General features: G+C 45.0%; 1 protein-coding gene across 5 annotated transcripts in view; it reads left to right on the forward strand.

The window, feature by feature from the left end:
* LOC143130944 (cadherin-18-like) overlaps positions 1 to 17500 on the forward strand; it is a 123092-nt gene that overhangs the window by 52009 nt on the left and 53583 nt on the right. For all 5 annotated transcript variants that reach the window (XM_076290252.1, XM_076290250.1, XM_076290249.1 and 2 more), the window contains exon 5: positions 15406 to 15573. In XM_076290252.1, coding sequence (XP_076146367.1) covers positions 15406 to 15573 — 168 coding nt within the window. The remainder of the gene's footprint in view (positions 1 to 15405; positions 15574 to 17500) is intronic.

Genomic DNA, 17500 nt, shown 5'->3' on the forward strand with positions numbered 1-17500 from the left:
CCCTACTGTCTGTAGGAAGAATATCCCACTTTCAAGTTCGGTGTATCCTACCCGCCGACCGAAGCAGGATCAGTTTACAGCACAGAGGCAGGCTAACGAAACGCTAGAGATTGTTGCAAACGTGTGTGTAATGGCAGAGCCGGCGAAGAAGCAACGAAAACCCTTGATGAAAGGAAAAGAGCTTCAGACCGAGCGAGGGGGAGTTTCATAGAGAAAAAGCATCAGGCTTGCCTGGTGTCCCTTTAATTTAAAAAACAGCTTGACTCAGTTTTGAATTTGATTTGGTGCTTGTGTATGGGAAAGCACTGTTTCTAGGTGGTAATACGGCCATGACACAAAGAAGAATTCAGAAGCTGAATTAAACTTCACATTGACTTTGGTGAAATGAATAAATTAAGGTCTCTTCTGTATAGTAGTATTTATTGGTGTAGTAATTTGTCACTTAAAGTCTCCTTTGCATTCAGCTTGAATGTTATTCCTTATTTTGTAAGTTGCTTTGGATGAAAGCGTCTGCTGAATGAATAAATGCAAATGTAAATGTTAATTGCCATACTAATGAACCCATCACAATAGGAACTGCAACCAAGCAGTGATATATGGCACAAATAGACTCCAGTGAGCTGCCAGGACGCAATATGGCCACATCCAATGCCACAATAGTAAATATGATTCAGGATGTCTCCCCACAGTGTGAGTGACAGCAGCAAATATGCAGCAGGAGGCTTTGCACTCACTGACTGAAGGACAGTATTAAATATGAGGCAGAGAAGCTTTTTATATGGCCTGAGTGACAGCCATGGATGTGAGGTAGAAGCTTCCATACAGGCTGATTGGCAGGCTTGAATTTGAGGCCAGGGGACTTCTGACTGGTGGGTCATCAGGGCCCCGCTAGATAGCATCCCTTATAGTGGGATAGACAATATCCTTAACCCTTAAAGGGGTAGGTTTTTGAACATTCTAACATAAGATTCCGTTCTGCAACAATTGAAGGTTCTTAAATTCTATGTTGAATTCAATGAACCCAGATATTCTTTAGAATGTTTCCCAACATTCCCGTCACACTGGTGTGACGGTACTCCTTTAAGGATTGTTAAGTCGTTCACGTCAGTCACTATTTAACTGTATGTATGCATACAGATTATGTTGCAGAATAAAACAGCAAGGGTATATGATCAAATTTCACATGACTTCACGTTCAACTTGGTCAAATATCAGATTTTACATTGCATGACTGCTTTGACCAACGTTGTTGTGAAAATGTTTTGAGGAAAGATTCCTTTGTAACGTCACGTGTCACCTGAGGTCTTATCTGGCCTCGCAGGCTCAACGTCACCGGCATGAAGCTAATGGACGCGTCCTTTCCAAAGCCATGCAAAGTCGACCACCGCGGTCATCTGCACAGGGGGAGATTTTTATCAGGGCAACTAGCTGTGTCCGCATAGACCCGTCTCGCTCATAATTGCTCCTGAAATCCTTATCAGAGCAGGTGGCAGTCAACACAAAGAGGTGACGGGGATTAGAGGAGAAACAAGTGACGGCCATTAAATCAATGGGGAGGTGGTGTTAGCAGCTAAATGGACACCCCGAGTCTGTCTCCTCTTAATCACATATTTGTTGAATGGACATGGCTTGACTATGAAAGATTTTGCTGGTCATTACATCTCTTCATTCTCCAAGACAAAGAAACACACATTCGTGAAGCTACACTGTCCTTTTGCACATTTATAACAGATTTACGGACATGCAGTTTCACATAGTCTCAGAATGAAAACTAACAAAAGATTCTTCACAAGACAGAATGGGCAACACAAAACCAATTCCAGGTGCTGTTATGCCCATCAGTGAGAACTGGAGTCATGACTGCTGTTTTCACATTGGACACAGCAGCGGTTTTAGGCTTTCAGAAAGATTGTGGATAATTTGATTATTAGAGTCTGTCAGAGAGTCTGAGTTTGGACAGAAGTAGTTGCAAGTAACAGTGGAGAACAACACAGTGATTATGACCAGAGAGTGAGATGAGTGTCTGAGGCCTTAGGCTCAGACACACAGGATATCAATACACACACACACACACACACACACACACATTTAATCACTTCCTAATATCCGCACATTCACGCACAAAGGCGTACTTACATCCACACTCACCAACTTCTTACAAACACATACACACACACACACACACACACACACACACACACTCACACACACACTCCCTCCACACACGCGCATGTCATTAGTCTGGCTAATTTCTCTGCTGATCTGGGACTTTTAGAGGCTTTAGGCTGAGCAGCTCGAGTCGACACACATCACAGCGAAGATTAAACACTTCCTGTTACGATCAGATGAAAGCGAGACAGACACTCAGGCAGGCAGGCAGGCAGGCAGGCAGAGAGAGTGGGCCCCGAGAACGAGGAAGCATGAGCTACAGGAACAGAAATGTGCCCAAACCTGCCTGGAAATAGCACCTGGCACGCATAACAGGCCATTAAAAGCCTGCTTTAAAGGCTTTAGACCACTTAAGAGGCAGAGAACAGATGGGGCGAATGTGCAGTAATTAATTGCACTGAATTATTAGTCATGCACTGTTATTTGTGATTGATGCTGCATTGAATGAGAATGTGGAATTGATACAAACATGTGCGTGCACACACAGACCCACACACACACACACACACACAGACACACACAGACACACACAAACAAACACACACGCACACACGCACACACGCACACACACACACACACACACACACACACACACACACACACACACACACACACACACACACAAACACAAACACACAGTCTTGAGCTGGTTATATTTGAGACTCAGTCATACTGTAGGTTTGAGAATCTCACCCCCCATTCACTGCACAATCAGTTTCATTGGCAATCGCTGTGTGTTTGGTATACTGCACCTAGTCACAAACCGCTGCACTGCCCAATAAGCTCTTACTATACCATACTACACCATACATCTGTGTGACGCACAAGCCTTAAAGAATAACACAGACATATGGGATGAAACCAGTGGAGGCTGTCAGGTTATGGATCGGACCAGAAATGATGGCTCCATCTAAAAGCCAAGCGTTGTCCACCCCACCTCTTAATGTGAAATAATGGTATCATTACCTTTCTCATGTGGTCAGCGGTTGACCCTGGGGCTGATAAGGGAGACATGGAGCTGAAGATGCCCCCTCACCCCCTCACTCCCACCCGAGTCAGGGCATCTATCTCCTTTGGAGGCAGTGATGCTTTGCCCCCTTTGCCCCCAATAACGCACCGACAGGCCCCCCAGGGGTGCATCAGGCGAGCGGAGCAGCCGTTATCTCCCATAATCCTTTTCTGCAGCTCCTCTGGGAGAGTCGGCGGTGTGGCAGTGACACCGGCACCGTAAAAGAGTCGTATAACCGAGCGAGGAGAGGCAGAGGCTAACCGATTGACCCCTTGGTCAATGGACACACACGCACACACACACACACACACACACACACACACACACACACACACACACACACACACACACACACACACACACCACACACCACACACACACACACACACACACACACACACACACACACACACACGCAACCTGCAAATGTTGACAGAACGGTGATGATACAGATGATACTTACTCACAGGCTCACACTCTCACACACTCTCACACACACACACACACACACTAACACACACACACACACACACACACACACACACACACACACAGACAAACACCCACCCACACACACACACACACTCTCTCTCTCTCACACACACACACACACACACTCTCTCTCACACACACACACACACACACACACACACACACACACACGCGCGCGCACACACGTGCGGACACACACACACACACACACACACACACACACACACACACTGTACACACACAATGGAAAAGAGCTTCGGAAAAACAGTTAGTGGAAAATTCTGGAAACTGTAGTGCTGACTGATGTGCAGGACTACAGGAGTGTTTGTCTATGAGTGTATGTGAGTGTACCAGTGTGTGTACGTTTGTCTCTGTGTATCGGTGTGTTGTGAATGTCACGCTCCCCGTGGGAGTGATAGAGACATAAAACAGCCTGCCTCACTGCACCATGTCAAACCCAGAGCAGAGCAGGGAGACATCTCTGATCTCAGGAACAGAGCTTTGATTAAATATCTCTCACCTCACAAAGGAACAACAGATATACCTACACACACACACACACACACACACACACACACACACACACACACACAAACACACACACCCCCCCCCCCCCCCCCACACACACACACACACACACACACACACACACAAAACACAGACTTACTCTCACACACACACACACACACACACACACACACAATACACAGACTTGCACACACACACACACACACACACACACACACACACACACACACACACACACACACACACACACATACTCACTCACATCTTCCCTGTCCCCTATCTCTTCATTTCCTGTCTTTTTTCTGTGTGTGTGTGTGTGTGTGTGTGTGTGTGTGTGTGTGTGTGTAGGTTATATTCACTCTAATATAACCTCAACCAGACACAGACATACACACACACACACACACACACACACACACACATATAGGCTGTCACCACCATACTGACACCATACTGTCACATACAGTCACATACACACATGTGTACAAACATACTTCCAAACACATACACAAAACAGATACAACACACACACTCACACACTCACCACACACCACACACACACACACACACACACACACACACACACACACACACACACACATATACACACACACTGCTGCTTTCTTCTCCACACAGTACATGGCACAGTGTCAGACACACCCGTTATCTCTGAGAGAATAGTAGACAACACAGAAAGAGCGCAGTGATGGAGGGGATGGAGTGAGGAAAAGGAGTGAGAGAGAGGGAGGAGAAAGAGAGAGGGAGACAGAGAGAGAAATGGAGAGAGAGGGAGAAAAAGAGAGTGAGGGAGAAAGAGAGAGATCGGGGGGACAAATAAGGGGGACTCAGTCATGCTTGACAGAATGGGACGGAAGAGACTGGAGCAGAGGCAAGGGAGAGAGAGAGTGTGTGTGAGATTGTGTGTGTGTGTGTGTGTGTGTGTGTGTGTGAGAGAGAGAGAAAGATGCTACCTCACATCTAACAGAATAAGAGATGAGAGATAGAGGAGAGGGAGAGAGAGGGGGGGCAGTGAGGAAGAGACAGAAAGAAAGAAGGAAAGAGAGAGAAGAAGAAACATAGAGGAGAAAGTGGAGGAAGATAGAGAGAAAGAGGAAGAGAGAAGGGAGGAAGAGAGAGGAAGGGAGGAAGAGAGAGAGAGAAGAAGAAACATAGAGAAGAAGTGGAGGAAGATAGAGAGAAAGAGGAAGAGAGAAGAAGGGAGAGAGCGAGAGAGAGAGAGAGAGGCAGGGAATCGGACCTGTTGGGGAGAGGTGGAGTGCAGCTATCTCTTCAGTTTTAATGGAGAGGGTGGCTCGGCTCCAAGGTCGCTTTTCATCCGCACCACAGAAATAATGCTGCCTGTCAGGGCTACTACCACAACTGTACACACACACACACACACACACACACACCACACAGACACACACACACACACACAAATATGAACTTTCTTTTTGAGTTTTCTTTTGAGTTCATGAGATTTCAGAAATGCTTCGACAGCACAACATGCTGCATAACTATGAAGCTCATTTTACTGTGAATCAGAGACACAGTATGTGTGAGAGTGTGAGAGTGTGTGTGTGTGTGTGTGTGTGTGTGTGTGTGTGTGTGTGTGTGTTAGTGGGAGAAGTGTTTATAACTTTGAGTGAGGCTCTGGCCTTATTATTACTGAGTAGACAGTAGATGCATACATTTAATTTAAAAAACAGCTTGACTCAGTTTTGAATTTGATTTTGTGTTTGTGTATGGGAAACCAGTGAAGTGTGGCATGAAGACACTGAAAGAGAGAGAGAGAGAGAGAGAGAGAGAGAGAGAGAGAAGCAGAGGAAGATAGAGAGAGGAAGAGAAGGGTGGAGAGGAGAAACTCATAATTGACAGAATTCCTGAGGGGAGGGCTGTGAGATGAGGACTAAACTCAGAAAAATGAGAGAGCTGCCTTCGATAAGAGATCTTAGCATAAACGAGAGTTGGAGTGCGTGCGTGCGTGCGTGCGTGCGTGCGTGCGTGCATGCATGCATGCATGCCTGTGTATATGTGTCTGTGTATGTGTGTGTGTGGGGGGTGGGGGTTGGAGCTTTCCCAGACAGTCAGCATCCAGACCGGAGACAGTCTAAGCTAAAAGCCCCAGAGAGTCCAGTCCAATGAGAGAGGAGAGGGGTTAGATGTTGGGGGGATGTTGAGGTTTTGGAAGGCGGATCATCCCTCCTCTACCCAGCGCCATAAGGCTTCATAAATGTATTATGCCTGGCTGTCAGGTCGCATCACAATGGCTCCGGGAGGGAATGAAGCCCTCAGTCAGTAGCCAAGGCTGGGCCACTCACCGCTCTCTCCTCAATGGCTGCTCGGGGAAGCGGTCGCTGACACACTCTCGCTGAATGTTCCAGACTCTCATCATCATCTCGGCTCTCAGCGGGGCCAAGACGCCCACGCACACTCCACGCTCCAGACGATGCCACTGCGCCTAAAGCCAAGCGAAAGTATCGGTGATTACAAGCCCACTGTGATGTAATTAATTAAACTAGCTGAACTTCCATCAGCCTGCACAATCTTAAGTATAGAGATGTGAGATCCATCGTAAGTAGTGCAGCGTCTATTTGCACGGTTTCAGTAAGTGGTAATGAGGGCATTGTGGCCATTGTGTGTGTGTGTGTGTGTGTGTGTGGGCAGGGGGGGGGGTCATTGTGTTGCTTTTAAACCCATCCTGTTGAGGACAGTTCATATTTGTCCTTCTATGTAATAACCAAGACAGACAGTGTTGCACGGAGCACTACTGCAGTGGGTCTGTTGAGTGAGTCTGTTTGTTTCTAGACCCAGTATAAGGTGCGACGCCACCCAGCATTACCTGGGTCTGCAGAGTTCTAAACCATTGACTGTAATTGTAGAACTTTGTCCAGTTCTTTATACAGACAATGTTCTAAACCTGCACTCTGACCGCAACAGCAAAGACCCGGGTTCATTGGTATTGCAGTCAGAGTGCACACTAAACGATAGTGAAAGTCATTGGGTGGTCCTCAGTTTCCTTTAAAGTAACTGACCTTTCTGCCAATTTTGAATTAACTGGGTACCTGTTTTAGCCTGGGTGCCAGCAGAACTTAGTCCCGCGGCCGCCCACAACATTTGAGGTCGGGAAGTTCGGACTGGCATTGCTCCGTTATGGAGCAACTATGCTTGCACCAGAGCTGTGCGGACCAATCAAATCGGGCTTTACGATGACGTCTATCACGTCCATGGACGGATTATGAACTTTTGGACCCCTGGGCCCAGTTGTATCAAGTAGTGTTGCCACAGTTACCTTGAAAAAGTAATCTGATTACTGATTACTGATTACTCCTTTAAAAAGTAACTTAGTTACTTTACTGATTACTTGATTTTAAAAGTAACTAAGTTAGATTACAAGTTACTTTATTAGTTACTTTCAGCAGCTGCCGACAACACCCCCACCGCCTCAACATAAAATGATAACCGGTTTTGCCAATACTCACTATACTGGAAGTGCATTTTAACAGTAATGCCAAAAATGTATAGCAGACATCCCAACCTAACCTACTTAGATACTGAAATTCAGATGTTTGTTCAATAATGTCTAGTCAGTAAACCAAATAAGGAAGGCCTATTGATAGAAATTGTGATAGTAAAATATGTAGATTTTGGTAGTTTGGCCTTTTCATGTAGCCTTGGAAACTAGCCATCTAGTATAGGCCTGAGTAATATGCAAATGAAATTACACTTGTTAAACTCACCTCAACAAGTCTTTTGCAATCATTTAAACCGCAGTGAGCAATGCAAAGTCACTGTTACACACTGCAGTGTGCAAGACTATCATTATGTTTTACTCTTATGAGACAATTGGGTACACTTTTTGTAGTCTGATGTGAAATGGGTCTTAAATGTTCCTTTTTGAGGGGCACTGATTCTGCCATGACGCTCCTGTTCCTAGATACACTAACTGAACTGATTAATTAAGTTCGGGAGAAAAGAGATATAAGCTAAGCCCACCTACACTGAAAACTGATTGGTTGATTTAGCAAAACAGACGATGCTCTCTGTCTTGGATGAGCTTGCAGGCACACACACACCACTCCTCTCTCTCTCCCTCTCCGTTGTGTCCGTGTTAAACTCAGATGCACACGCGATTTGAAGATTTGGCTTGCGTGCTCTTGTTCGCTCTAGGTTCCGGGAGATTTTATGTAATTTGCGGGCGTCAGGATATCAATATGTGGGAGACTACCAAAACTTCGGGAGACTTGGGATGTCTAGCTAGACAGCACTTTGTCGCCAGCACAGAATGTACAATGTACCTTAATGTTGTCATGTTTAGCTGACACAAACTCAAAATAATGACTGTATAGATAAAATATGCATCTTTCTCCTCCCTCCATTGTTTACATTTGTGTCGCTGCGTGGTTTTACACATGAGTTGTCCTCATGCTGAAAAGGTTGGCATAGCCTACATGACGTTAATTCCCGAGACAAGAAAAAAAAGCAAAGAATATATCTTTTTACTAAGGAAAATGACAAAAATAGTAACGCACAGTGACTTAGATAAGTGACTTTAATCTGATTACTGGTTTGTAAATAGTAGCGCGTTACATTACTTGTTACCGAAAAAAGTGGTCAAAATAGACTAACGCGTTACTTAGTAACACATCACTGGCATCACTGGAAGGGTCCCACACTAATTGTCACATATGTGGGAAGGGGGGTTTGGGGGGCCTTCCCCAGAATTTTTTTAATTTGTATGATGTGATTTCCTGTATTCTGGTGCATTTTGGGGATGGCCAATACTTTAATTCAATCAGATTCATAGCCTACATCCTGATTTGTTGATATTGAGGCAATGATTCCATGCAAAGGCTTGGGCTTCTAAGACCCCATATGGAAAATGCATATTATTTCAATGAGGTTTTATCTCTGAAAACGATTATTTCTGAAAACTTTGGCCAAAGTTGAGATGTGGGAAAACTCTTGGATTCACTTTCATCAAGGGAAAACAGCGTGTTGCATTGTGACATGTTGTTCCCTTGTTTGTTTGAAATCTCTGATTGACCACCTGTTCAGTTAGGGGCTATATATATATTATAGGGGTGCCCAGAATATGGTCTGTCATAGGGCCCAAATTATCTAGCATCGCCCCTGCTAATGTTACATAGTGAAATGCCAGGGATTTTCGGCCACACTTTGCCAATGTCAGAGACCACATTGTGAGTCAGTGTAGCATGAAAATGAGTTTGAAGCCGGTATGTTAAGGTGAAATAATCATACTGTGTTGCTTTATGAGGTGGCAGCCCAAGCTTATGGAGTAGGAGTAGGCATCTTCTCCCTTCTTCACTGAGGTAAACTTCAGGCAGGCAAGCTCTGTGTCCATTCAGCCTCACTGTGACCAGGACGGCAGCACTACGTATGTTCTATTTCAGAGTTACTGTACGTTTACAGAGGTCAGAGATATTCAAACTCACCCACACAAACACTAACACAGGTTGGTTTCAAACACACTACACTAAAACAGGTTGGTGTCAAACACATTACACTAACACAGGTTGGTGTCAAACACATTACACTAACACAGGTTGGTGTCAAACACATTTCATTATTACACGGCTCTTCAGAGTTCTGCAGAATGCTCCATTCACTTGAATGGGCCTTCCCAACGTTCGGTGGTCTGCTAATTCTCAATAACAGACCGTTGCTAAGTATAACAGACCGCTGTCAAGGAAAATGGGCTTTGTGCTTCTAAGTCACGTCTTTCATATTAGGCCTACTGTGCAAGGACTGGAACTTCCTTCAAAAGTGAAAGCAGACGGTTGATCAGCTGTGTTCTAAAGAATGTTTGATTCAAGTTCACCGTGTGCTCTTGCAAACTATTTGTTTCTCACCAAAAGCCAGGATGAAACGGTAACAAATAGGCTATAGCCTAGGCTATGTGGGCTAAAGAGTCATATTGTGGGGAGTTTATTGTTTTGTTTTGGCAAGTAGCCGTGTAATAAGCGGGATAATGTTTAGAACACCGGTCATTATCGGGAAATGGGTCCCTTCAGGGCGGAACAAGACTCCGCTTACAGTACTTAACATGGGTGTCAAACCCATGACACTAACACAGGTTGGTGTCATCCTCAGCAGTATCTCTCTCATGTGTCACATGTGCTCACCTTCTTAGAAATTCAGAACTGCTATGTTAGCATAGCAGCTAGCTGTTAATATGCAAGCAGAATAATAATAGCATTTTTGTTTTAAAACTCATTACTTTCTCTCACTCTCTCTCAGACACAGACACTTTGCTGTAGTGGAAGATTGGTTGGCACTCGGTGACCTGTAGACCCTGATATGTGTGTGTGTGGGGGGGTATCGAAATGCACAGCTGCTCTCTGCTTCATGTTTGTATGTCTGTCTGTCTGCCTGTCTGTATGTCTATCATTCTATCTACCTGTATCTATCTATCTATCTATCTATCTATCTATCTATGTATCGATCTATCCATCTATGTCTATCTCAGTATCTGTGACACAGTGGTGTTTGTCCTCAGATGAGTGGATAGTTACAGTAATAGGCTTGTCTAGCTCACTGTCTAAACCTTTCTTTCTCTGCTCTGCTTCTTTCTCTGCTACAAACATATCCCTGTTCACACACACACACACACACACACACACACACACACACACACACACACACACACACACACACACACACACACACACGCATATACACAAGCAGGCATTGCATACACATGAATCCCCTTTTAACCCACACTGCAGGTGCAAACACACACACACACACACACACACACACCTACACATACACTTCCTTCTCACTTTGCAGAGAACTTCCTGTGACTCTTCATTATGAGGCGTAACTAAGAATTATGGAGATTGTGGAAAGAAGCCTCCTCCTTTGATTCATAATCAGAGGAGAGTAATGAATTTCATTCGCCCTTTAAAGTCTGACAAACAATGTTGATTAGAATCATCTCCGACAGACTCGTGTCACCTCATCACTGCCGCTGGGCGCGCGTTTGTGTGTGTGTGTGTGTGTGTGTGCGTGTGTGCGCGTGTGTGTGTGTGTGTGTGTGTGTGTGTGTGTGTGTCGGGTCTGCTGAGGGACCACTTCAATAATGAGCTCCTTCAAATGCAGGGGAAATTCTGATTAGCCAAAGCTGGGAGTCCAGTGCCTGGGATGGGATTCAAAGTTTTCTCACTGGCTGATGATTATTCATGTGTGTGTGTGTGTGTGTGTGTGTGTGTGTGTGTGTGTGTGTGTGTTTGTATGTGTGTGTGTGTCTGTGTTTGTCTGTGTGTGTGTGTTTGTCTGTGTGTGTGTGTGTATGTGTGTGTTTGTCTGTGTGTGTGTGTGTTTGTCTGTGTGTGTGTGTGTGTGTGTGTGTGTGTGTGTGTGTGTGTGTGTGTGTGTGTGTGTGTGTGTGCGTGTGTGTGTGTGTGTGCGTGTGTGTGTGTGTGTTTGAGTGTGACTCTGTCTCTCTGTCTGTCCCTCTGTATGTCTGTCTGACATACTAAAGTTATAAGAAGGTTATGCAGGCAGTGTGCTGTTTATGCACCAACACTAGATGGGCGAGTGTGTGCCTGTCTGCCAGTAAATCTGTCTGTCTGTCTGCTTTTGATCTATCTATGTGAGACAGGTAGTGGGATGGCAAAAGATGAATTTGACAGAGAGAGAGAGAGAGACCAAGGGTTTATTTTATACTGCGTTGCTGCAGTGTGTGTGTGTGTGTGTGTGTTTGTGTGTGTGTGTGTGTGTGTGTGTGTGTGTGTGTGTGTGTGTGTGTGTGTGTGCGCACGCTTATTGTCTTGTCCTGCTAGTGATGCTCCCTATCCCATGGCCTCTCATGCCCAGTGAGTGGAGAAGCCGTACGTGAGCCTAATCCGTCGCTGCAGGCATTCCATCCCCCCCCCGGTCACGGCCTTATCTCCCACCGACGCTCTCTGGACACCCAATCTTTAACGCCTGTCTTCTCCCGACTCGTCTCCATGAGACATGCGGCGCAGACGAGACGGAGACGAGGCGGCGGTGGAGCTCCCTTTGTTGTTCTGACTCTCAGTCATGGCAGGTCTCCATCCCTCTCTCTCTCTCTTTCTGTTTCTCTCTCTCTCCCTCTCCCTCTTTCTCCCTGCCTCTCTCTTTCTGTTTCTCTATCTCTCCCTCTCTCCCTGCCTCTCTCTTTCTGTTTCTCTCTCCCTCTCTCTCTCCCTTCCTCTCTCTCTCCCTTCCTCTCTCTGTGTGTTTCTCTTTCTTCTGCTCTCCTTCTTCCTGTTTCTCTCTATCTCTCTACCTTACTCTATTTCTCTCTTTTTCCCTCTCTCTGCCCCCCTCTCGGTTTCTACCTCTCTTTCTCTGTTTCTCTCTCTCTCTCTCTCTCTCTCTCTCTCTCTCTCTCTCTCTCTTTCTCTCTCTCCCCACAACCACCCCCTCCCAGTCCCCCTCAGTTCAGTTTGCGGCCCAACCCACATAGCCGCAGACCAGAAGTGTTTTGCTTCAGCAGATGATGAACTCGGACCACTCTGGGTAGAGTCCTGCCGACATATGGGCTGCTTTCTAGAGAAAAAGGAGAAAAAAACGCCCGTGGGTCGTTTCATCTGACCGTTTCCATCAGCACGGGACCTTTGTGCTATCTGTGCTACGGATTTGGATTTGACACACACATTAAGGACTCGGGGAGCATAGCCTCCTTGTCGTGATCCATCAGTGGCTTTTGTCCGACTCGTAGACACGGAGCGCGCGCTGTGACATTTTGGGCAGACCGCCGCCACTGCCAGAGAGGTTCTCGAGTTCACAGCAATAAAAGTTCACCAGTAGCTAGTGAAGATTGCCTCAAGGAAAAATATTAGGAGAGAGAGAGACAGGGAGAGAGAGAGAGAGAGAGAGAGAGAGAGAGGGAGAGAGATTTGCATAGAGAGAGAGAGAGAGAAAGAGAGATTTAGATAAAGAGAGAGAGAGAGACAGAGAGAGAGAGACAGACAAAGAAAGAGAAAGATTTGGACAGAGAGAGAGAGAGATTTGGATAGAGAGAGAGAGAGAGAGAGAGAGAGAGAAAGAGAAAGAGAGAGATTTGGATCGAGATGCAGTAGAGTATTTCGAGTAGAGTATTTCGGAGCTCCAGGCTATTGATGTAGATTGAGAACACAGCTGTGAGTGAGTGTTTTTTAATGATCTCCTCCCTCCCTGGCTGCCTCCACTGAGCCTGCCATTGCATTCCATTATGAGTTCCTAAGAGCCAAGAGCTTCAGCTTACCACCAGTAAAAAAAAATTATTTGGCTCCCATATGTGTGAACCAGTGGCCGCTCTAACACACTCTTCATCTCCCAGGCATCGATATCAGTGATGGAGTGCCGGACCGCACGTGAGGCTTGGGTTGCTGTCCAGCAAACGCTACTGTGCGAATGCGTAATCGAGTGGGACTGTTTGGCATTATGATGAACTGGGTGTTTCAGTAGCTCTGAAGCCTGAGGAAACGTAGCACATTCTTCCTATATTAGCATAATTACTGCATCTACATAAAATGTGGACCACTACACACTACACACAGCCATTTGGAAGACTTCACTATAGACTCTATAAGGAAGTCATTTTAACATAATTTAAGCATGTGAATGAGGCGAATAAGTGGAGGTTGATAATGCTGGACATAGCGGTCCTTAATATAGAGTCATGTTTAAGACAATGTGCAACAACTGTTTCCCTCCGGTTAACCAATAATTAATGTGTGGGTACATTAACCAGCGACAGTTAAAGGGCTATAGGGTTAAGTACGCATGGAAGTGTGAAACGGTGGGTGTATGATGTGTGACATTGTGTGTGAAGGAAGCTCTCTAAGGTATGGGTCCTCATTCCACCTTACCCAAGAATACCGGCTGGTGCTAAAGAGTGGGTATCATCTTCTCGCCTGTGTGTGTGTGTTGGTCAGTGATATAACGGAATAGAATAAGAGTGTTCTTGAAAGTTAGTGTGTGTGTGTGTGTGTGTGCAAGTTATAAATGTGATTGAATGGGTGCCACCAAAGGCTGTATCCATTCCACGTCCAAGGTTGTAAAGGCATTTGAAACATAATGAAATATGGAAAATGGATGGTTTATCTGTCTGTGTGTGTGTGTATGTGTCTGTGTGTGTGTGTGTGTGTGTGTGTGTGTGTGTATTTGTGTGTGTCTGTGTTTTTCTGTGTGTGTGTGTGTGTGTGTGTGTGTGTGTGTGTGTGTGTGTGTAAACCAAGGCTAACCCTGACGATGAAAGACGGCGAGATCCAAGATGGAGTTTAGATGAGAGAAGAGGAAAAGGCTATTTTATGTTCCATGAGTTTTATAAAAACTGTCAAATGATGTGAATATTCTTCACAAAGCCCTTGATACGGGCCCAGAAGCTGGAATGTGTGTGTGTATGTGTGTGTGTGTGTGTGTGTGTGTGTGTGTGTGTGTGTGTGTGTGTGTGAGAGATATAAACAGTGTTGAGTAGTTAACTAATAATTTCGTTTTATGAATCACCATGTCTCTGTCACAGTATAACATATACACCCAGAAACATCCCTAAAGCACAATTGTTCGCTTGCAAACACTTGTTTGTATGGAAATGGCTGCTTACATATATTAACTTACCTTAATATAAGATATAAGTTGGTCTTAACTTAACTTGGTCACATAACTTGGTCTGGTCAAAAAGAAGTGTCTGTTGGCAAAAAAAATGTTTGTCACTAAATATAACTGCTAAGACATAAAACCAGTTATGAAGGTGACAACCAAGGAACCTGTAAAAGACTCCATAGCAAATCACCAAGGATGGTTTTATAGTTATGATCCCGGCCAAGGGCTCTATATAAAGCCAGGTTCTTGTAAGACTGTTCTGTCTTTTCTTTTATGAGACCTCACCCCACCTAATATGCATATGTATGTATAAGTATAAGTATAAGTATACTCTTTTGATCCCGTGAGGGAAATTTGGTCTCTGCATTTATCCCAATCCATGAATTAGTGAAACACACTGAGCACACAGTGAACACACAGTGAGGTGAGGCAAATACTAATTCCGGCGCAGTGAGCTGCCTGCAACAATAGCAGCGCTCGGGGAGCAGTGAGGGGCTACTGGTCAGGGTTCGAACAGGCAACCCTCCGGTTACAAGTCCGAAGCGCTAACCAGTAGGCCACTGCTGCCCCTAAGTCCCTATGTCTGTGTGTCTCTGTGTGCGTGCGTGCGTGCGTGTGTGTGCCTGCAGGTATCATTCGTACAGCGTTGGCGAGCATGGACCGTGAGGCGCGGGAGCACTATGCAGTGGTGATCCAGGCCAAAGACATGGCAGGACAAGTGGGAGGCCTCTCAGGGTCCACCACCATCAACATCACCCTTACCGACGTCAACGACAACCCGCCCAAGTTCCCTCAGAGTAAGTTCAACACACACACACACATAACATACTGTATGCCCATCATTAACGCTATCCACATCACATTCAGAGATGTGAACAACACCCCATCCAAGTTCCCTGACACACACACACACACACACACACACACACACACCTGTTCACACCACTGAAGGTGGTGAGGTGAAAAAGTATCTGCACAAATTATTTTGAAGGAAATCAAGGATATGCACCACATACAGTACTTTCAGACCAACAACACCCACATCACCAGGCTTGTGCAAAATTCCAGAATTGAATTGAAACTGGCTCTTAAATTCCAATTCAATTCTTGAATTTCACTTGCATTTCAATTGAGGAAGCAGAATTGCAATTCGAATTGTGCACAACCCTGCACATCACATGATCTTTCTTAGTAATCAACCCAAATCCCCTCATAGGTCATTTACATACACACAGACAGACACACACCCACACACACACACACACACACACACACACACTAATTGTTAACAAGCACATACACTACACACACAATCCAACAATAAACACCAAAAGTTTAGTTTCATGTCAGGTCCCCTGACCAGGGGGTCGTTTCTAGAAAGCATCGTTTGCTAACTTGCGTAGCAACCTTGGTAGTACGCTCCATCGTTCTTGGATTTGGTGTTTCTAGAAAAGGTAGTTCGAACTCTCAATCGCAAACAAGGACGCAAAGTTTGGTCGTTTGAACTACTGCCCCTAGGCAGTCGCACTTGTGTCGTTCCTTGGTAGTTCCTGTTGGTGTCTGGAGCGCCTAACCAAAAATCACAACCGCCTAACCAAAATTTGCGAAGTGGATGTTTATCTCGTGACTCAATGATTGATCTATCCTGTAGCTTAATTTTGATTAAGACACTGCTCCCCTACTTGGCTCATTCTTGCTATTTATGTTAATTAAAGTATTGCCTTTATTTTAGTATTATAATCTTCACAGTCCCTAACAACAGCAGTGTTAAATGGTGTAGTGGCTAAAGCAGATGACTTATTATCCCAACGTTGTAGGTTCGATTTTCTGATGTGAGATTTTCCTCTTGCTTCTCGCTACCTGCAGGTGAACTGGTGTGACACGTAGATTCAGTTGTTTTTGACTGATATATTGTACCTATGGTCTCTCGATGTAGAGTAATTATATACATAAATATGTATGGCCAAAACCTATTGTCTCGTAGGCCTACTCTTACTCAGAGATGAAAAGAAGAGATAGGATGCGAACTCCGGCCGAGCGCGCAGTGCACCGACGCGCTGCCGTTAAGCCACGGGACAGTTAATAATCTATGGGATACCCAGACATTTGTCCAGGCTATATATTTTTTCCAACATAGATATTTAACACAAATAATAGCACATATTGGTCGGCTTCAGTAAAATGTTTTATATACTTGCAATTAATAGGTTTAGATTTTTGCAGATGATAATGACAATGCCAGCATTAATCACTCGGTTTAAATGAGAAAAATGTCAACATAGGCTGTGGCAGAGAATTTTCAAGGGGTGGGGTATTACACGTTGCCACTGTTTCCACCAATGATATCTTTCGCTGCATCATCAACAACGTTGTTTGGAACTACATTGTTCGAACGTCGGAGGTAGCGAATTGCGACACAGGTACGATGCATTCTGGAAACAGGTGTAACAATGTTGTTGTTTGGTCGCAAGTTGCGTCGTACCATGGTGGTTGAGCAACGTCGTTGCTAACTTTTCTAGAAACGACCCCCAGAGTGTTTGGAGATCTTTCATATCGCTTGGAGCGAGTGTGTGTAGAGTATGTGTGTGTACTCTCCCTTCCTTTCCCTTTTCGCCTGTGGCAGCATACAACTATTAATGAGATATTTTTAGAGTATATGGAGATAATTATGAATATAATATTTTTTTTTCACTAATGCAAATGAAATGCTAATCCAGAGCCTGT

The sequence above is a fragment of the Alosa pseudoharengus genome, unplaced genomic scaffold, assembly GCF_046254945.1.
Source record: "Alosa pseudoharengus isolate Yale_2024_CS ecotype anadromous, Long Island Sound unplaced genomic scaffold, YU_APseudo_1.1 YU_APseudo_1.1_scf_18, whole genome shotgun sequence".
NCBI lineage: Eukaryota > Metazoa > Chordata > Actinopteri > Clupeiformes > Clupeidae > Alosa > Alosa pseudoharengus.